This window comes from Toxotes jaculatrix, chromosome 6 (genome assembly GCF_017976425.1).
Source record: "Toxotes jaculatrix isolate fToxJac2 chromosome 6, fToxJac2.pri, whole genome shotgun sequence".
Lineage (NCBI taxonomy): Eukaryota > Metazoa > Chordata > Actinopteri > Toxotidae > Toxotes > Toxotes jaculatrix.
Window position 1 is genome coordinate 30,292,080 of NC_054399.1, and position 23,054 is coordinate 30,315,133.

Consider the following 23,054-nt stretch of genomic DNA (forward strand, 5'->3'; position numbering starts at 1 on the left):
TGTTTTCCTACACAGACTGAAGCAAATCAAGCTGTTTTTCTCTGGGAGATGTTTTTAAAAACAAACAAAAAAACAAAACAAAACAAAAAACAAAACAAAACAAAAACAAAACAAAACAAAACAAAACAAAACAAAAAAAACAAACAAACAAACTGAAAATGTCCTCCAGTACCCTATAACCTATAACATCACTGAATTTCATGCAGGTCAAGGTTGTCAAGAAAAATGTGAGGGGTGGGTTGTGAGTGGTTGGTTGGGGAGTGGGGTTCGGCTTACAGAGGATCAACATCCTACTGTGATGGAAGTGATGTGGTCAAACATCCAGGGGAAAATACCTCTGTGATTTCTTCTGTTTCACTACCATTTTTAGGTTTCATGAAGCACTCAGGACATTGCTAAGAAAATGTCTCTGCTATTGGTCAGCCATCAAAAAATACCAAACACTGTGGCCAAAAGCAACACCTTGGCAGCCTTTTATTTGGTAACAGCCTGATGGAGACTGGATGTTTAATGCCTATTCCGAGATCAGTAAAAAAAAATCTGATAACAATATATCAGCTGATTTTCCACCTTGTAATGGAGCTTGAGAGTTCATTATTGACCTTGGAAAGAGCAGTTTGACAAAAACTATTTCTTAGCCCAAGGTCAACTTGCTGGGAACTTTCTGGGGTTTTCAGCCATATCTTGTGGCCTTCATCAGTGGATGGTATTTGTTCAGCTGAAATGAAGATGGTTCAGTTGTTTTGAAGAATCCAACTGATACTAGAATTTGACACCCCTAATGGGGAGTTAGAAATTTTGATAATATAAAATTATTTAAATTTTACATAAACGGGCAATGATCATTTAATAAACACTGGAAGCTCCAGAACAACTGTTAATGGACGTTGTGGTGCAATGTTTTTCCAAATTTCTTGAAACATATCTTTGGTATTTCAGTTAGGCCAGTTCTTGTTATTTGTTGGCTGCCGTTTAAAGCAATGCCAGAATATCTGCAATATACTAATATCTGCTGATTTATCCTAGTGTGTATCTCTGCAGACAGGCACCAGCACTTAGTGGACGGGGTATTTCCAAACTGGATGGGATAATAAATCATGGATGAATCAGGAGAACTGGATAGCGGACTCAAAGCTACTGACCACTGACTTGAATGAAAATTGCTCACCTAGCACATGAGCCATAATAGTTTTCTAGTGTTTCTAGTTTTTTGTTGTTATTATTTTTTTTTTTTTAGATTTTACATTGATAGGACCTCACACAAATAGAATCACTTTTAAGAGCTCCAGAAATGTATAATCTCTCCTAATATTAAAAATTCAGAATATAAAGTCATAATCCATCCTATGGAGTTGGAGGTGTGTTTTGTTGTTTTTTTGTTAGAATACCACAAGTGTGGCAGCAAATTGACAGCAAGGCTCAGTGGCGGTGCCATATCCAGTTCTCTTAATAAATATTTGCCCTTAAAAGGAAGTTCTTCCAAGGATAATCATTTAGTTTAAAGAAAAACAGAAGTTTGTCTATCATCCATAATGTACATATTTCAGCAGCATGAAACAACATATGTGGACGGGGCTTTATTTACTATCAGAATTTAAATTAAATGCCTTAAATGTTATTGCAAGTGGCCATAGTTTAGGGAATAGGTGATGCAATACAAAGCTTAAGACAAATATGGAGATGGGGAGCTGCAGAGGACTGCAGAGATATCCCTTCTGATTTATCATTTCTACTGTTATCATGTTACAAGCAATCTCCATCTGCAGATGAAAAGGCCACAGGATATGGCTGAATGTTCTGGTATATTTAAAGTATTTTGTTTAAAAAAAAGTATTTTAATACAGATTCCTTAAGTGTGGTTCATAAGGAATTGTATCGAGAAGAGAATTCTGCAGTCGATAAATAAACGTGTCACTGTCTTTAATGGACAAACTATGCAACATCAGCACTGTTTCTAAGAGACTCCAAACATCTTTGGTATTTCTGAATCCACATTATTGTCTGCCAGCATATATGTTGATACTGATGTATCTGTGATATGTAACTGGTATACTTTACATTGACTTACCAGTCACATTGTAATTATTAACATATTTGAGAGTCAAAGACATTTTCATAGTGTCAGAAGTGCCTGATGAACATGGAAAAAAAGACCACAGTGCTGCACATGATAATGAAAAACATTGTGGAAACATCCTTTTCACAGGGATACATATGTCATAACATCAGCATAAACACATCACATCATCTCTCTGATCAGTAACTCCTCACCAGTGGAAAGCTGCCTGCAGCACTGTTCATAAAAGTAAAGCCTCTGTGTATCTGCTCTGGTCATTGGTGACCAGGGCCATGGTGACTCAAGGCTATAGAAGAGGTTTAAGGATGCAGTTCTTTGTGGATTAGCCTCGTAGCTTCAGCTCCAAGTGAGTGGGGCACCTGCAAATTGGATGGGGCTAGCATGGATTTCTTAGTAAATGAGATGAAATCTCAACTTCTGACATGCAAGAAATGGAAAATCCTATACCTCATTGCTTGTGTATGTGGGCAAAAACTTCGTTGAACATGATCTGCAGGCAGTCAACAGTGGATCATGACACATGATCTCAAGGCAGCCATAAACACTGGAGTGGACAGACTGAGCAGGTTTCATCACGTCTTGCAAATTCATATCATGAACATACTTCACACTCCTATTTGACTCGATATTAATATGAAGGGGCAAAACATTGACAATTTAGGAAAACAAAACTATTTTTAATGTCTTCAGTTTGAATGTAAAGAGAAGGGAAAGAAAGAAAGAGCTCAAGGCACAAATAAATACTGCAAAATGGAATACAGTTGTCTAAAGATGAACAAATCATTGGAGCTGTCTTAGATATTTCTGACAGCCGTGTGATACAAAGGGCTGATGAGATGAGTGGAGTCGACCTCAGCTAGCACCAGGAACCCACTGACGCTGACACCCAACACACCCAAAGCAAAGGACGAATTTAGAAAACTGATCACAAAGATTATTTTCCCAGTTTAGAACTTGGCAATTTGGACCAGAGTTTTGGCTTTGGCCATGCAAGACAGATACTAAGCAGATCCAAGTGGATCCATAATGGCATATGCAGAAGGTTGATGTCAGGTGTTACATGCTTACTGCCCTCTCCCATCATTTCTGAACTCCTCATGATGATGGGAAAAACAAACTCTCTACATTTACTTTGACACTGCTCGCTGCATAAAGCAGAGAGAAGAAAGATAAAGCACAACATGTAAAAGAAGTATGTAAAAGAAGCCTCTGTTAGATATAGTCAGTTTGTCGCATTTTTGGTGAACCCCTTGACTGGCATGCCTCATCATGCTAAGTGTACCTGTCAAGTACTACTCTGCCTGTGACAAATGATGATGTATGTCTTCTGTGGCTCTGGGGGACAAAATAACACTGATGATGTCATAATGATGTAATCAGGCTTGGGCTTCAGTTGGAAATCTACATTAATCGGGCATAGAGGGTCAGACAAAAGATTCTTTGAGTTGCATTATGGCAAGTGCAGGTTTCAGTGCTTTCAGAGTTTGGTGCCAATATTCTTCAGTTCGAAGCCTTTATTATAGTCATCTGCACAGAGTAATACTGGATCACAGTTGGCAAAGAAACTTACTAAGAGACTACAAGTCAGGGTACTGAAACCTGTGATAATTTAATTTTCACATTTTTTTTAAAAAAATTGTTTGTTGTAAGTTGCCCAACTTTTACTGAAACACAAGACTAAATTGCTGGGCTGCTGCTTTATACCTTTTAAAAATGCTAAATTATTCTGTGCTATCAAACTGCACTGTAAATACTGGGAACAGTCACATCTAAATTCAGGTGGTTGCAAAGAAAAATAAGATACCTCAGAAAATGGGCATGGAAATACAGAGTACACCATGGTTTGTAATGTCCATTTTTCTAAGAGCATTATTAAGGGTTCATGTGGGAGACAGGTGCAGAACTGTAGAGGCCAGGTCCCCATGGACTGAAACGTGGGGCAGGGGATGGTATATGTTTTTTGACAGGTGATGCGAATCAAAAAAAAAGAAAAAAAAATGTTAGGGGAGACTGTGTAAACCCTAAACTCTGTCATTACATGGCTCTGTATACTCCCTAGCCAGCTGACTGCCAAGAAGCCAGGTGAGTGGTCAGGTTATGTGAGCCACCTCTTAACAACCCTGCAGGTTACTTGCATCACAGCCCGATCATAGCTACTCACCCATAAACAAACCTGATTTCTTCTCTTGTGCAAAAAAAAATGTGGTACTACACTAGGAAAGCATAGCACAAGATAATCATTAGATAAACCAACATTGTTGAGAGTAGTACCCAGTTCACGCACAGGACAGACCATGTCTAAAAGAGGTTAACTTTGACACAGTGTCAGAATGACTCCGGTCTTCTGGTGAACATAAGATAAATTCTATTGGAGCGCAGGGTTTAGCTGCATCTGCTATTGAGGAGGACAAAAAAAAAATTCTGTAAACATACAGGCTACTCCAACCATCACTGCTGCAAGGGCTTTTGGGAGGGGGAGGCTTTGGGGGTTAGGGTATATCATTGGTTATATCCACCGTGGCTTGACAAAGGGCCATTCTCAGAAGACATCATCTGTGTGGGGAATCCCGGGTGTACTGACTGACAAGTAATGCTTTTAAATCTATGGAAAAGAAATTTGAAACATTACTCTGGCCATTTCATACCTGTGCCATATTTGCCATCTGACCTATCCATCTGCTGTCAACAAAACTGCATGCATAATTTGCCTGTGTCATACATCCAAGTGTGCCCCTCCAAATATTAACAGTATACACGTTTTCAACACACTTGTTCTGTAATGGCAAGTCATCAAAGTCAAAAACCCAAAAGCTGCTCTGTGAAAAGTGGTGCAAAATGAATACTAATGGTTCTGAGACCTTGGGTGAACTCAAAATCAAGACACTTGTACATGTCTCATTACAAAAACTTTGAACTTTGAAACAAGACGCGTTTTTAGTAGCCCACTAGTACTGACAGGAAACACACAATGAACAGTATTACCGCAAACTGTATACTGTGTGATATTAGCCATCATAGAGGTTCACTGTATAGCACATCAGATGCATCTAATAAAGTCTAGGTCACCAATATCGTGACTGTATCAAACCTTGAGGCACACAAGAATACTCAAAGAACTACAATGTAAATAGAAAACAATTTTGCTTTCAGGTTATCTTCTGATTCTTTTCTCTATCAACTGGTTTATTATTTGGCCAATAATGTTACAATTTTCCAAAGAAATTACTTCAAATTGGGGTTTTTTCTGTCTGACAATGTAAAACAAGCAGAGCCATATCACTACAAGAGTCGTCCATCTGCTGCCAGTCTTTTTAGCAGCTGCTCTGGAGCTTTTGATCACATGATCTTCATCAGCAGACACATTTTTTCCCAGTTGTCTGTCTGCTAATATCTATCCATCTATAATTCCACGGAAACAAGGCAAATTTGTGGTGAGTTGGTTTGCAACATTTTTTTTACTCTTTTTAAAAAATGAGACCATTTGGTTCTAAAGTTCTTACACCTTTTTGGTCACCGAAGCCCAAGTGGACCACCAGTGGATGTGTCTCACAGTGAGATGTAGAACCACCATTTGGACTGAAGACCAAATCACACAGTGTACAGGAGAGCCTCTGAGGGACTCACCATGAAGCAACTTAACAAGATGAAATAGTCTGATGAATAGTTTGATGGAACAGAAAATACAGTCCAGAGCAAAAATGGAGTTACGATTTAACATCACAGGGCATACAGTAAAAGAAAATGTCCAAACATACAATTCATGGTCAAATTCAAAATCTGGAGATATAGAAGATCATCTTAACAGTGAATATCTGGTCAAAATAAATCTGCCTAAACATTTTTCTCCAAACTTTATAGTATTCAGAGATTTAAGAAATGAAACTTTTGACATTTTGTGCCATTCAAGAACAGCAATAGTTTCAGCTGTGAAGAGCTGACACCAAGGTTCTCTCATTCTGGCCCTTCTTACTGCCTCACAATTTTAGAGGAAAAAAAAATCATAACACTATAGTCCAGCCACACACAGCATCCAGCCCAAATCGCCATGCTTCAGTGCATGGTACAGTACAATGAAGAGCTTTATCACATGGTCCAGCACTAAATCATTAGAATAAAAATAATTTTAAAAAATGTAAAAATAAAAATACATCTGAGACAAAAAAATATACTCACAAGAGACGATGAACCTGCAATAAAGGATGTTGTGTGAAGACACTCCTGCTGTAATGGCTGACCCTCCTCCTTGTACAAAGTCAAGGAGGATGACTCAGTCAAGTCCTCCTACTGAGGAGCAGCTCTATTTTTTCACACAGTGCAACTCAAAGAAAAAAAAAAACAAAGCAAAACAAAAGGCAAAATTAGAACTATACACATTTCCAAATGATGAAATAATTTATGTTGTTTGAAAAGAACAAAATCTGATAAACGTAATAAATTAAGGCATGCAAAAGATAATGCCAAATCTTGAGATTTGGATACTTGTTTTTTTTCTTTTTTTTTTCTTTTAAAGCCAAACATCCTATAGAAGATCTTCCAGTTAGGAAGAAACCACTCTCTCTTATTAAATCCTCTGAAAGAAGGTAGCTGCCAAAATAAAATTTCAAACCCACTGGAATATCACTGTAATTTGCCCAAGCATTTAAAAGGCCCATATTTACATATTTGTGTTCTGTGTTCAAGCTTTTTAGAGCCCAGTATTTACATACATGTTCATGCGGATTCAGCAGCAGTGCAGCAAAACAAACGGAAATACTTGAGTGACATAGACAGGAGTGCTTCTTCAAACATCCCGAATCAGAGAAAATAAATAGCACGTATCAAAAAAAAAAAAAAAAAAAAAAAGTACGTCACAAATATTAATGTTGACCTTGCTCAGATTCCTCCTTTTAGGAATACTGTGGCCTAACAAAATGATATGTATAAAACAAGTGATAGTAGAAATTGAGACAAGAACTTGTCTGTTGGCTTGTAAGGTGGCGGTGATACATCAGAAGTGAAGCAGTGCGGAGCCGAGCAGAGGGAGCTGTGGTTCTGCCACATTAAGGCTTTGCAGTAAACATGAGAGCTGAGATGCTGCTGCTCCCTCCAGCCTAAACCAAGACTCATGTCAACTGTGTTTAAACCAGCACGGACATAAAGACATGCAGCCCCCCACCCCAAACCACCAAAAACACACACACACACACACACACGTACTTTTATCTTTGTGAGGACACCCACTGACATTCCCAAGCCCCTTTACCCTAACATTAACCATCAAGACCAAGTCTTAACCCTCAAGCAGCCCTTTGAAGGTGTGTCAGAAAGTGAGGACTGGCCAAAATGTCCTCATGCCGTCATGTCTAACACTCAAACTGGTTCCTCACAAATATAGAAGTACACACGCAGAGACACAAAATATCAACAGGTCACTTTGAGAGACTTGCCACTGCCTCTTCATTTTTTCGGTTTCTATTTTCTTCTTTTCTTTTTCCTCATCAGGATTTCTTGGCAGCATTACATGTTGCGCCTCTTCACCCCTCCCAGCTTGTGCCCCCCCCATATAAGCCGTGCCGCACCACCACTCTGCCTGTGAATAGTTGAAAGGGGTGCGAGGAGGCCAGGGCCGAAGGGGAGCTCTTTCAGTTGGGGATGTGGAGGAGGGGGTGGGTGGGGGTAGTTCAGTAGTCTGTGATAGGGGCAAGCTCAGGATACAGGTCCACCGTGATGTTCTTGTAGAGGCTGCTGAGGGAGACGTGGGGGCTGTAATGGAGGTTGTTGAGGCCGTCCAAGTGTTGCCGCTCTTTGGAATACCTCAGCAGTTTATATCTACAAACACAGAGTCACACAGGTTTTATTATATTTATCCACTCCACCAGCCCTGCCCCTACTCCCCTCCCACAGGACATACAGCTATGGCTGCTTTGATGTGCAGCTTTCTGTGGGATTTATGACACTCTGCACTCATACACAAGCAAGTTTCAGAAAATTCAAGCTCTGGATTACCACTACTACTGTCTGTGGCACTAGGGTCCTGGTGGTTCCTACTGAAGATGTAAATCTTTGGCGAAAAAAAAACCCAAAACATGTATGTCTTAAAAAAAAGGTTCAGTAATTTCCTAAAAGATTTGACACTGTAGTTTTTAATCAAAGAAAAAGGAGTAAATCTAATCAAGTCTTGTTGATGTATTGCGTGGGACAAAGAGTCAAAGTCAAGTGCTGTGTCTGCATGTTCATAGTAATGAAGGAACATGTCACCCAGTGCAACAGTGTGGTTCACTGATGTGTTTTAATAGTTTTGGGACAACAATGGAGCTCAAAACACAACTCAAGATGCCTTTCAGCAATCCTTGCTGCTGCTCACGCACACTTTAATTTTGGCCAAATTAGCTCACGCCTTCTGTTGAGTGCAAAAGGTCCTGAACCTGGAACAGCTGATTTGGCTATATTTGCCCTCATACACCAATATTATCATTAAAGTTCCAGATGACACACCACAGCTTTAGGTTATCTCCACTCACATGCACAGTACGGAGATAATCTGATATTTAATGCCTCAACCATGCCACAATCATGGCAAAACATCACTGATAAATTATCTTCCCTGAAACTGGAATTAAGTTCCATGCACCCTATTTAATGAAGAGATTATTTTTTGTGGAAAAAAGGGTGTCTGGTTAAATGCAGTGTGTAAATGACATAGCTCAAGTGAAAGAATAGACCTTAACATAGATTCTTACCTCCCAAGGAACTGCACCTCTCCTCTGTGGTGGTGGGGAATTGACTTGTACTTGCCGATCTCTCCCTCTGGTCGCGTGACATTCAGACCAGCATAGTGAACCCTGAGGAGAAACCAGGATGCATTACTACGTACAGCATTGGCCCAACATGTTCCAACCTTGACTGATTGCGCCTCTCTCAACCCAGAGAGAGACAGAGAGATGGGAAGGGGGAGAGGGAGAGAGAGAAGTAGACAGAGAGAGAGAGGGGGGATGGGGGCAAGGGGGGAGGGGGGCAAGAGGGGAGGAGAGAGAACTTGGGACAATGCAGGATTAAAGACAGCAGGATTAAAAGTAATGAGAGGACAATAGCATGATTAGTAATAGGACTAATAGCAATACAAACAACAACAATAAAAGAACTAATTGATGGTAAGGCTAATAATAGGAATAATAATAATAATAATTAATGAGACTAGTAATGGGGACAGTAGATCCACAGCAGCAGATCCAGATTCTACAGCCCCGAGGGCAGGTGAACCTGCAGAGAATGACAGCAGAAGAGAAGAGAGGGGAGAAAGAACAGAACTACGGGAAAGGGAAGAAGTTCAGTTAGTAACATGTATTAAAGGGACATTAATACATGTTACTAACTCAACTTTCACATGCTTTGGTTGGTCTGATGCTGTGAGCATGGTTAACAGTCACCAGTCACCAGTTAAAATGGATCCTCACATGGGTCTCAAGAGACTGATTGTGATCAGATCTCTCTTCCCAGCAAATAAATGCAAATAAATCCATACATCATTTATGTTGGTGGTGGTATGTTTTAACTGGTCGGGAGGAAGAAATGCATTTCCCGTGCCTAGTCTCCCGGAATTTAAAGAAGAAAGACAGAAAAAGACAGAAAAAACAGTACTATTTGCTGTGGTGTATCGTCCACCTGCTGCTTACTCAGAGTTTTTGTCTGAATTCACTGAATTTTTATCTGATTTAGTGCTTAGTACGGATAAAGCAACTATAGTGGGCGACTTTAATATTCATGTCGATACCCACAATGACAGCCTTAAGACTGCATTCTATTCAGTATTAGACTCAATTGGCTTTTTACAAAATGTCAACAAACCAACTCACTGTTTCAATCACACCCTTGATCTTGTACTGACCTATGGCATAGAAGCTGAATATTTGACAGTATTCCCTCAGAACCCTGTTTTATCTGATCATTCTTTAGTAACATTTGAACTTACAATAATGAACTGCACAGCATCTGGGAAAAAAATTAGCTACTGTAGATATTTGTCTGATAATGCTGTTATCAAATATAAGGAAGTTATTCCATCTTTATTATCTCCGTTGCCATGTGCCAGTTTTACAGAGGGCAATGGCCTAAACTTTACTCCAGCAGATATAGACTATCTAGTTGATAGGACTGCTGCTTCATTGCGTTCAACCCTTGACTCTGTTGCCCCTTTGAAAAAGAAGGTCAGTAATCAGAGGAAGCTAAGTCCATGGTACAATTCACAAATACGTACTTTAAAGCAGATATCACGAAAGCTGGAAAGGAAATGGTTATCCACTAATTTAGAGGAATTCCGCCTAGCCTGGAAAGACAGCTTCATAACGTATAAAAAAGCCCTTCGTAAGGCAAGAACTGCCTATTACTCATCATTAATAGAGGAAAACAAGAACAACCCTAGGTTTCTTTTCAGCACTGTAGCCAGGCTGACAAAGAGCCATAGCTCTGTTGAACCATGCACCCCCCTAGCTCTTACTAGTAATGACTTTATGAGCTTCTTTAGCAACAAAATAGTAGACATTAGAGACAGAATCCATCTTATCCTGCCTACAACTGTTAATGATGTAGGTATGTCTAGAACAGAATCTTTAGAAATGTCTGCCAGTCCTGATTTGTCCTTAGACTGTTTCTCTCCCATAGATCTCGCTGAATTGACTTCAATAGTTTCTAAATCTAAATCATCAACATGTCTTTTGGATCCTATCCCGGACTTCTTAAAGATGTTTTGCCTTTGATTGGCACTAACATATTAGATCAGATAAATCTCTCTTTGGTAACAGGATATGTTCCACAGGCTTTTAAGGTTGCAGTTATCAAACCTTTACTTAAAAAGCCTTCTCTGGACTCTGACATTTTGGCAAACTATAGACCTATATCCAATCTCCCCTTTAATTCTAAAATTCTTGAAAAGGCTGTTGCAACTCAGTTGTGTGACCATCTACATAGGAACGGTTTGTTTGAAGTTTTTCAGTCAGGATTTAGAGTTCATCATAGCACAGAAACAGCACTGGTGAAAGTTATCAACGACCTTCTCATAGCATCAGACAATGGACTCGTCTCTATACTTGTCCTGCTAGATCTTAGTGCTGCATTTGACAATATTGATCATAGTATCCTATTGGAAAGATTGGAACATGTTATTGGGATTAAAGGAAGAGCACTAGGCTGGTTTAAATCATATCTATCAGATAGATACCAGTTTGTTCATGTTAATGATGATCCCTCCATATATACCAGAGTAAGTCATGGAGTTCCACAGGGTTCTGTGCTTGAACCGATATTGTTCACCTTATACATGCTTCCCCTAGGCAATATTATCAGGAAGCATGGAATAAATTTCCATTGCTATGCATATAGTTACTCTGGATTGCATTAATTCAGCCTCCAGTACGACTGTGAGAAACCTTGGAGTTATTTTTGATCAGGATTTGTCCTTTAACTCACACATAAAACAAGTCTCTAGGACCGCCTTCTTTCACCTGCGCAATATCAGTAAGATTAGGAACATTCTGTTGCGTGATGCTGAAAATTAGTCCATGCTTTTGTTACTTCTAGACTGGACTACTGTAATTCCCTATTATCAGGATGTCCAGTTAACTCTCTAAAAAGCCTCCAGGTGATCCAAAATGCTGCAGCGAGAGTACTGACTGGAATTAGCAAGAGAGATCATATTACTCCTGTACTAACTTCTCTTCATTGGCTTCCTGTAAAATCCAGAATTGATTTTAAAATCCTTCTCCTTACATATAAGGCCCTCAATGGCCAGGGTCCTTCATATCTTAAAGAGCTGATAGTACCATATCATCCCAACAGATTGCTTCGTTCTCAGAATGCAGGTTTGCTTATGGTTCCCAAAATCTCTAAAAGTAGAATGGGAGGCCGAGCCTTTAGTTATCAGGCCCCTCTCCTATGGAACCCACTGCCAGTTTGGGTTCGGGAAGCAGACACCCTCTCTAATTTTAAAACTAAGCTTAAAACCTTCTTGTTTGACAAAGCTTATAATTAGTTCTAGTTACAGTTTTAGTTATTATGACTAAACATACAGTTAGTCACAATTATCTCTATAGACACTGTTACAGTTAAGGATATAGCCCTTAGTAGGGCTGGCCAGGCAACTGAATCATCCCCTAGTTATGCTGCTATAGGCCTAGGCTGCTGGGGGACATCCCATGATCTACTGCGCACTTCTTCTTCTCTCCCTTTCTCTCCTCAGACCCACTCTCAAATTTATTAGCCTTTATTACATGTCATTAACTCTGTGTCCTCTCTGTCCCGTAGTCCTGTGTTTGTTTCTCTCTGGTCGCTCTGTCTCTGTACCTTTCTGCAGGTATCTCTGGCTCCGGAGCTGCATGTTCTGTGGTCCTGGCTCCACCCACCTGCTGCTGTTTATTGTTTACAATGATCCATTTCTTACACGTTTAATGTTCCATTCTGCTACAGATAAATATTGGATTAATATTCTTTGCAGACTGTAATGTAAATAATTACCAGTCATGACAGCTTTTTGCCTCTGTGCTCTGTTTCCTATTATAACTGTAATCTGCTGAGCATACATTATCCAATAACTGTTCACTAACTGTAATGTAAATGCTGACCCACTAATATTGTCCATTGTCTGCATTATGCTGCATGTCCTTCTCCCCCTCTCCTCCATTCCTAGCTGTCCTGTCTTCCTCCTTTTCCTCCTTTCACCCAGCCCGGCCATCGGCAGGAGGGTCCCCCATCTGAGCCAGGTTCTGCTCAAGGTTTCTTCCGGTTAAAGGGGAGTTTTTCCTTGTCGCTGTCGCCTTAAGTGCTTGCTCTGGGGTCGGGCTCTGGGTCTCTGTAAAGCGCTTACATTCACACCTGTACTTAGAGTTGGCCAGTTGTGATTGGATTACCCAAGTACCTGTAGACAAACACTAAGGAAAATCTCAGGATTTCACCTTTAACCTTTGAGACTGACACCTTCAAAAAAAAACACTTAGGTACACCGTTTTTTAGTAAGACTATGTTTCAAGTCCATTTCCAGTCTTTTCTTTACCATCAAGTCTGGGAAAAAAGCTGCTGTTGACTGCATCAGTTTATGTGGGGAAATCAACTCTTTTCCTCAATGGCTTTCCACACAAAAACACAATCTACTGGACAATTAAATTAAGTGGTCCAAATACATTCTGAATCCACCGTACACTCCCCTTTTGTACACTAACCTGTTCCACAAGTCGTCGTCTTCTCCTCCCCAGCCCCAGAATGCATTGGGAAAGCCATTAATTTTGCGGAACTGCTCCACGGTGAGTCCACTCACACCGCCAAAGAATTCGCTGTATGGAAGACTGGAAATGACAACAAGCATGTGTTAAACATAGATCTACATGATCTGGACTGTTCACCACATATCCAAATTTTGAACAGCATCCCTAACAGCTTTCAAAGTTTGTCAATGCCATAACGCCATGGGACAGTAGAAAACAGTAGAGTAGAAATTTGTACTTGTTTCACTATTACATCTACAGTTGCTTTGCAGTTTACATATTCTTAAAAAATATCTATATTCTGATGACACACTCACATGTACATGTATTTGTCCAGCTTGGCAGCAAAGTGGCGTGGCATCTGACCACAGCCATAGTAGTTTCGGTCATTCTCAGGGATGTGGTCAACATCATGGAAGATCAAGCAGTCCCAGTCCAAGTCCTTCATGGCCTCGAGGAATCCCACATTAAACAGCATGGCTCTATTAAAGGGCTGGCTCCCACTCTAAGCACATAAATACGCACACAAATGCATACATTCAATGAGTCAATGAGCCTGTGCAGCTATTAAAGAAATATTTAAATAAATATATACAATATTTAAATAATTCATATGAAGCCTTGTTGAACGTCAGGGACTTGCCTTTGGTATCCAAAATGCTTTCGAAACTTTATTCATAATATACACAGAGCATGAGCTTCAGCTGAATTTTAGAGCTGTAGGAGGTCAAAATGCTTGACCATACACTGCAGTAAATCACATCGTACACCAACAGACTGTACCTGTTCAATGACGTAAAAGGCAAACTGCAACCGCTGTCTCTGCAACATGGGGATAAGGTGTTGGAAGAGGATGGGGAGATGTTCATGGCGGTTTCTAAATGGAATCAGGATGGCCACCTACAGCACAAATACTGGAGTAAGAATCAACTCATACTTACTAAATCCATCTGGAATCCATTCTCTATCACTAACATTATGTTTAAAAACAAGGTACTCTGTTTGTAAGACCTGTAAAATACATAAACCCACCTTCCAGCGAGGTCTGCAGTCCTGTGGTTTCCAATGGCCTCCAAACTCAATGTCAAAAAACTTGGAGAACTTCAGTTCTATCTCCTCCATAGGGATCTCTGTCATGTTCACTTCCATAAGGCCCTCTTTGGAGAGTTTTTTATTTTCCATGAAGAAGATATTCCATCGATACATCAGCATCACCAAAAAAAATAAATAAATAAATGAATGAATGAATGAATAAATAATCCACTGCACAGGAAAACACACAACTGTTTCAAGAAAAGGCACAGGCCTTCCGTTTTTGGCTTCTGAGGATGCTGTGAGCACTGTGCACTGTGTCTGGTGTAAGAATCAAGGAGCATGTTGCTTTATCTGCCTGTGTCAACTATCAACTTATATCAGTGTAAAATCAGCTACTGCAGCTTAATGTGCTTGCTGCAACTGCTGTTTGGTCACTTAAAAGACAGGGCTTAAATATGACATTTAGAAATGTATTTTATTTACCACAACAACAGATAGAAAAACTGTTATATGGTTATTTCAATTCATTCTCTGTCATCTTCAGTGAGCAAGCAATATAATTACGCTAAAGTAACAAGCATACTGTTGACCTACATCATACGTTGGTCCATTTCAGCTAAATATCTCCACTGTTGTCTAATGAATTAGTCCCTTATTCCAAAACTAATTCTAAAGCAAATTGTTTAATTATGCTGTGGTTATGATGGTATTAGCCTTAAATTAACATAAAAAACGGGTTAATGTTAACATTAGCTTCTTTGGCTGCAGAGCTCAACTCAACATTGTAATCAGCAGCAAAATGGTTATATAGAAAATAGTAACGCAAAAAAACTCAACCTTAATCAGGCTAATTAACAGTCCTGAGCTTGACATATCATCATTTAAGCCATTTAAGATTATATAATTAAGAGATTCTTAAGTCTGCCCTCGTGACTTGAGACTGCTTCTTCCAGAAGCTTTTTTGTTTTGACGTTTTTTAAACTAAGCAATGAAGCAGTAACATCTGGCATGCAGTAAATGCCTCTTAAATGAAAAGAGTCTGAATGAACGATTCACTGAACCCCCTGAAATGTTCCTAGTGTTAGGTACCAGTTTACTTACTCATAGAAGGTAATCGCTCCGGGCAGGGGAGGTTCTGGGCATAGGTGAAGTTCTCTGGAAGATACGTAGTTGGCTGAACCAGGTATTCACTGGAGTTACTGCCATCAGGATAGTCTGCAGCAAAAACAACCAACATCAGTCACGACAGCAGAATACTCTCACACATACTCAGAAAACATTACTATCACACCAGTTTAATGCCTTCAAACTAGGACCTTTAATACTGTATGTGATTTTTGTTATTTTCTCATGACATACCATAAACGTCATTAATGACATTTTATGATCTTATTTGTAACTCAATGTACATAATTCCATGTATGTAGAAGGCATATTGTCATGCAGTTTTACCATACACTTGCAAAATGCCCTGGTGGAAAACACATTTATTCAAAATTTGTATTTAAGTACAGATTTGAGACATGTTAGAGGCCAACCTCTGGCATTTTAAGATACTCTGTGCCAGCAAATGCCTGCACTCATGAGGCTGGGTTGCAAAAAAATGCAGACACATCTGCAAGCAGCCTTGTCAGTGTGGCTGTGGTGGAATGCTTAGGGCTCGAGTTAGTGCTCCCCCTTGTGTTGATTTCACTATTCCACAATCAAGATACTTTGAGCAAACCTGCTTTCCCAGAATGAAGGGAGGCAGCAGTGCACTTGCGTAGAGGAAAAATAAAAACAATAAGCATCGACATTATTACTTTGATGTTTTTTAGAAGATGGTTTAGTTGTACCTACAGTTGTTGTTCTATCTTTTAAATGTTTATATCACTGAAAAGATAAGACTCTCAGCTTTCACATGCTGTGCTGAATGTGCACCACCTTAAATGTAGTAGTTATGTAGGTACGATAAAACACAGAAGTGTCCGAGAAATAGCATGATGGCCAGCCGTGGGGCCATCGGAATTTTAACGGGTTAATATGACCCAGGAAACATTTGCCTTCACACTCGAAAAAGAAACATGACCATATGCAGTCCTGACCTAATCTCAAATGTGTCCTCAATGCATCTTGTGTGCATTCACACCTGTACTTGAGCTATCCACCTTTGATCAGATCACCCAGGATATTCTAAGGGGTGGGTATTGTACTGTTTTTTTTTTTCATTCTATTTTTATTTTAGAAACATTTTCATCTGACCTCTATCTTCCAACTCTTCTGTATACTACGTTTCATTTTCTTTATTCTCCATTGGGAGTTTGACTGTAACCGAAGAATTTCCCTCCGGGGATTAATAAAGTTACTCTGATCTGATCTGATGCATGTTAATGCCGGGTCTGAACAGGGATTTCTAGAGCATCTATTAAGGTTCTAATTAAAATGAATTATTATGATCACTGTCAATGTGACTGGCATTGCTGCTAACCTTGAACTTCTACCATCCCACCACACACAATGGTCAGAGTAGTTGCACATTTGGGAGAGAAAGCAGAAATATAAGCTTTTGAATGTGCCTGAATGTGTTAGCTGAAAGCCACTTGCCAACCTGGGTCTGTGTGATGTCTGTTAATCTTGTGTACAATGCATATGGTTGCATGTAGGCAGTGTGGGCCAGGCTCTCTGGGCAGGATTCACCAGAGTGGCTGCGGACAGCAAGTCCGAGTCCAAGACAACTGCACATACAGTAAAAAGTGTAAGTGTGTATCACTTACCCGTCCCATTGACTGTACTGTTCTTGTTGGTATACAACCGGATCATCTGGCCGATGGTCCTTACATTGTCCCTTAACATGATGCCCTGAGCCTGCACCATGAAAAAGTATGTGTTGGCTGAAAGGAAGACAGGAAAAAAAATTTTTAGTCTCCTTGACTTTTTCCATACTCCCATCAGCTTTATGCAGCATTGTAACAACAATCAGGTGCCCACCCTTACTGCAAAACAAACCTTTACATGTAGATGATGTAAGCTTCAGCTAGAAACACTGAAACAGTAAATGTTTAAACCATTTATAAAAACTACAGTGCAACTAAAAAGAAGGGATGCTGGAACCAGCTGGAACAAAATCAGCAACAGTTAACACTACAACAATAAAATAAATATTAGACAGTTAATAAGCACGAGAACCGACATACTAAATTGCAGAAAAAGATGTGATTTGCAAAAGCTTGTACTGTCTGTCCTTCATTTTGGACTTCTCAGTTTTCTTTGTGGCTCTAAGTTGTTCTGACTTTGGTTGTTACGCTAAGTGGGCAAATAATCCAGATGCTGCTGTTCTATTGGTATGATGAACTATCAGTAATAAATTATGTTCACAGACAGTTTTCAGAACTGATGAAATCTCACTACTTTCTAGTACTTTATTATGGGCAGATGCTAACTAGCATGTTAGCAACATCCACGCTAAGCAAGCTAAATCTGGAAACACAATTTTGTGGCATTTTGGTCTTCAACCACACTGAAACACCTTATCAGTGTAACGGTTGAGGACAGCCAACTTCCGTTGAACAGTGTGGAAGATAGTCTCAGCTGTCCATTCAGTCCTGCCCTGATCTCCAACATCACCCATAACGTTATGTTTTTTTTAAATTCAGTCTTCCTGCAATGCTGCATTCTGCCCACCATTATTGAGAATCTGACAAAAACAACACAAATGCAGCTTAATAACAGCACCTGCATTGCTACACAGCCCTTAGACCCTGTCTGAGCAGGCATACAACACTGTATTTTGTACATGAATTTAAACCAATCTGGAAGTTGTGCAGGAAAAGCTCCAGTTTCAGGTGTAGAAAAATGCTGGTTTAAAATACTGGTGTTGACATATAGCACAGTGACTGATAGCAAACACTTTCAGCAAGACTCATAGTAATCCAACAATACTATTCAGTTATCCTTTAGGCTTCAGGATTAAGATTTTATTCACTGATGAGCTCTCAAACTGGATTTCAAAGACTAAAGAACTGCTAAGGTTTCTGTACATTTAATGTAATTTGATTTTCTGCTAAGTATTCCTTAATGGAGGAGACTTCTGTATAGCCGCAGGATAATGTAACTGACTTGGTAGGCCTTCTGTTTCACCATTCAGCTCTCCCCGATCAATACGTACAAAAATGCACACTAATAGCTAATAATCTTTCTCCTGTTATTCTTTGTGTAAGTAAACAGATTGATAAGAAAAGATTTGTTCTTAATTAATGTAAAGAACAACTGCATAATTTAACTAGTGTCTTAGCACTGGGAAACAGTGAAATCACCACTGTTTCAATGGTCTAACAACAGAAACGGCATACTATCGCATACTGTATAACAACATTTTCCCCCACAAATATATATATGTGTGTGTGTGTGTATGGATGTGTGTGTATCGTGTTACACAACTCTGGTGTCACCCTTCCAACTGACCAGTAGACCAGTGTCTGTGTCAGTGTCTGTGTAATGTGAATGTGAAAATAAGTAAACAGGACAGTGTTTGGGGACGATAAAAGTCTTATCACAGAGCAGCCAGGCAGCCTTGGTTGGCAAACGGGCGACAGGGTTAAGACGACAAGCAGGTCAAAGCAGGCTGAATAGCAGATGCTGCTAGTCCATTTGTGTCCATCAAAGACAAACATTAAACTATTGAATTACAGTAAAATAAAATATTGCCATAATTCCTGAAACCAAAATAGTGTCATACTCACTTCAGAGTCAAAGAAAAAAAGGCCAGGTATTTTTTAAGCATTCTATATCTGCTGGCAGGCTAAAACACTTCAACACATCAATATGTACTCAGCTTTGTCACACTTAAGCCAGAACAAGCAAAGCAAGAAGTTATGTTTCTGAGTCCTCACATTAATTTCTGAGCTGGATGCTGAATGGAACATGGAACGGAACAATCCCAGACTGGCTGAGAATCCCCACAAGCCTATCAGCTGCACACAAGCAGAAAACCCAGGACATAACATACACAAAGCTGCAAAACATTTTGAGCAATGTAACAAGCTAACCTTCAGAGAGGAGACCTGCACCCACAGAGCCCCATATTCACACCTGATGCTGTTTCACAACCAGCTCAGGAAAAAGAATTTTTAAAACTTTCTCCTGCTTACTCTATGATTTGCATACCTGCACCATAACTAACTACAGCCATGAACTCCCTGTAATTTCAAAAAACCTGTTTCAAAACCAACATACATAGTGGTAGTAAGGTGTTGGGCCAGCATGAGCCTCCAGAACAGCTTCAGCAAGTCCTTGTGTCCTGTATGGAAGCATTCACATTTGTAATACTCCTCCACTCATTTCTTTCGTTTCTTCCTTTCTTTTGTCACTCATCTGTATCCTTATTATACTGGGTAGCGGTAAGGCAGCATGGATGCTGTCAATAATTCATACCTGTGGATTCATGCTGGTATGTGGAAAATGTCAACAGTGAATGTCTCACTAGGAGTTATTGTCTTTTGTCAGTTATTTTCTAACTTTAAAAAAGATAGGGCCTATAAACCATGGCTTAAATGCTGATTCCTTAACCCCTTAACATTCCTGCCAAATTTGCAAAAAATGCCTGTCAACTTTCAAAACAAAACAAAGGCGACAAAACGAAACGAAGGAGAAATAGTGGGATATATTTTCAAACTGGAACGATCCAATTGCAATTCTTTGGACATTTCCGGACAAAACAAGACCATTTTTGTTGTTGTTGCTATGCGTGTTGGAACCACATAAAAATAAGCGTTGACATTATTACTTTGATGTATTTTAGAAGATGGTTTAGTTGTACCTACAGTTGTTGTATCTTGTAAATGTTTATATCACTGAAAAGATAAGACTCTCAGCTTTCACATGCTGTGCTGCATGTGCACCACCTTAAATGTAGTAGTAGTTATGTAGGTACGATAAAACACAGAAATGTCCGAGAGCATGTTAAAGCCCCAATTAACCTTGCTAAGTGTAAATGTCCAAGAGTTCATACAGAAAACAGGTGATAACTGCATCTTTGTGATATTTTTACTTCAGTAGCATGTGGCATATTTTTTCCAAATAACTACAATTAGCAGTGAGTACACATATGCAGTGTAATTACCATACATACATTTGTACCTGTGATTATGAGTTTGAAGCCTTTTTAACATTAGACTTCATCACATAATAAGGATAGATGTATTTCGCTACTTCATTACATGAGCACCTTACCTTTACTTTATACAATGCAATTTAGTACAACAAAACAAGCAAAAAGACAAAAGCCAACTCCCACACACACCAAATAAAACAGCCTAAATCTAGAACACAAAACCATCCTGTCTTGGCCATCTTATTTCTTTGCATCCACACCCATGGTGCTAGACTTCATGCCAACTTATGTATTCAGTGAATTTTCCCAGAACTGCCTCCTAAGCATGACCACCACTGATCACCAGTAACAGCCTGCACTACGAGCATACAGTTCCTACTTCCGTACTTTCCTCCAGCACATGAATACCACAGCAACTACCTGAAAAAACATTAAATCACCTTGCATGACAAAAAGCAAACAGAAACATACCCAGCCTACCATGTACAAACATAGCATCTGCATTGATGCCCAAGAGAATTTAAATATTAGCACTCAAAAGCTTTTTTTCTCAATATTTTTGTGGCAGTTGCAGTTGGGAAAATGTCTGTAGCCATATCTGACTGCTCAAACATCAGGATCTTGTCAACGGTCGTATCATACGCATCACATTGAGCTTATGTGTGTACAACCAGTATATGATGTACTTGGAGAGTTTGACCAGAGTCCCAAGATTGCTATGATATCGTTTCAGAAACTCAAAACTCTGTGGTATATATGGAGTAATTCAACTCAAAATGTGTCCAAGAAACTGAACACATTTGGAGATGGTGAATACTGGGACATTTTGACCGGCTCTTCAGTACATGTAAACATGTAAATTCCAGTCATGGACTGACTGAAATCGCCCATGTTGCTGTGTAGCCACTATTCGCCTGGGTAGAACCCCTGTAATAACATTAGCAGTAATGCACACAGTTCATTCATTCACAAGTCTGCTGTCAAACACCAGGTGAAATGCAAATCACGCATAAATACAATACAAGAAAGAAACATTTCGGTAATATTTCAATCTGCTTGCCACTTGGAGACTCAAATTTGCTCTTTAACATCGCAAAATACATGGTCTGGGGTGTACTTTTTAGCTGAGTGCTAGTTAGCCTGTTAGCAAATAGTTTGCAGCGCTAGCATGGACTGTGACAGCAGCTAGAGCTTGCTGAGTTGGAGGAAATAATCCTGGCGTAATCACATTAACTGTTACCTTGTAAAGTGTTTAATGTAAACCTCTGTTTACTAACCTATTCCAGGAGCCACATAAATGAAGTACAGACAAGTGGTGGACATGGAGAAGAAGAATATGAAGGCCAGAAACGATCGGTTGGACATTCGCAACAGCCGCCTCCAGTTCACCATTTTGGCTTAGGCCCGCTTCCCCTCCGGCGATATGAATCCCATAAAATACTTTTTGTAGTTAAAACGTCCTTGAATTGATAGACAACAATGTCAGTGGTGCGGTCATGGAACAACCCGCACCGTCAAAGCCCAGAGGTGCAGCGCGAAAAAAGCTAACGCTAGCGCTGGCTGGCCTGCTTTCCCCTGCCAAGAACTTTCCAGATGGAAAAAGCAGGCCTATAACGTTAGTATCAGGCAACTGAGAACATCAAGGAGCATCGCCGGTCGGGCATACTGAAACCGTAATACTACGAGCTAAGAGCTCTGCAGTAATACTACTTAAGGATACTCATGATAGTCTTCCATGGTTGCGGTATCGCCAGGCTTTTATCGATAGCACTGAAGGTTGGTTACTGAAGGGGGCAGGACCGTTCTCCCTTCTCCCACACAGTCTACAGTCGGCCTGTGCGATGTCTCCGAAACAGTCGCAGCACTACCTTATCAAACCGTGCACACAGGAGTCCAGTCATGCCACCAAGTGTGTCCACACCGTTTTCACAAATTCAACACACAAGTTCGGGGTGATATGAGAACTTGTATCTCTTCAACAAAAGAGATACAAAGTCTGCTTCCTTTCCATTTTTTGCTTGCATTGCAAAGGCCGTTTCCGGTGGGTGTAACGCCGCCCGTCCCCCGCGTCGCTATGGAAACGTGCAAAGAGGCATGGTGAAGCGAGTTCCTGTAGCACCTTTCTTCCCCCCCCCCCCCCCCCCCTCCTCCTCCTTCTTCTTAGTATTATTATTATTATTATTATTATTATTATTATTATTATTATTATTATTATTAGGAGTAGTAGTAGAAGTAGTAATATTAGTATTATTAACTTTCTTAACCATATATTTGAGTACGGAAGAAGATTAGAGCCACATTTTCAAAAAATGTAGAATTACAGTGTATAGCTGACATTCTCTGACAGTATCCGAGATTAATGTCAGACTTTAAACTCAGAATTCTACATTTTTTCAGCCGGCCCGAATCCTCCTCTGTATTTTACCAGCAAAATTTTAATCCAAATAATAAAATGTAATTTTAAATAAAGTGCTGGACTCCCACGAAAATGAATGAATGAATTAGTTAGTTAAATTTAATAAAATGGTTTAAAAGTGGAAGAAACTTCAGTGACCAATATATGTATTTTATAGTGTGTGGTCAAACTGGTCCGCAGGGGTTGGAATCATGGATGGAGATAAGCAAG

General features: G+C 39.8%; 1 protein-coding gene across 3 annotated transcripts; it reads right to left on the minus strand.

Annotated features, from left to right (window-relative positions):
• Positions 1–113: 113 nt before the first annotated feature.
• On the minus strand, positions 114–22,456 carry b4galt6 (UDP-Gal:betaGlcNAc beta 1,4- galactosyltransferase, polypeptide 6). 3 transcript variants are annotated; one of them, XM_041039640.1, is made up of 9 exons: positions 22,297–22,456; positions 17,094–17,210; positions 15,442–15,555; positions 14,338–14,462; positions 14,089–14,205; positions 13,623–13,810; positions 13,264–13,386; positions 8,797–8,898; positions 114–7,885 (listed from the first exon to the last, which is right to left on the minus strand). In XM_041039640.1, exons 2-9 carry the CDS (start codon positions 17,191–17,193, stop codon positions 7,738–7,740), a joined length of 1,017 nt encoding a protein of 338 aa, XP_040895574.1. In that variant the 5' UTR covers positions 17,194–17,210; positions 22,297–22,456; the 3' UTR covers positions 114–7,737. The 3 variants fall into 3 exon arrangements, with proteins under 3 accessions (XP_040895574.1, XP_040895573.1, XP_040895575.1); XM_041039639.1 differs by having other exon boundaries at positions 21,706–22,456; XM_041039641.1 differs by lacking the exon at positions 22,297–22,456 and adding an exon at positions 19,552–21,674.
• Positions 22,457–23,054: the final 598 nt, after the last annotated feature.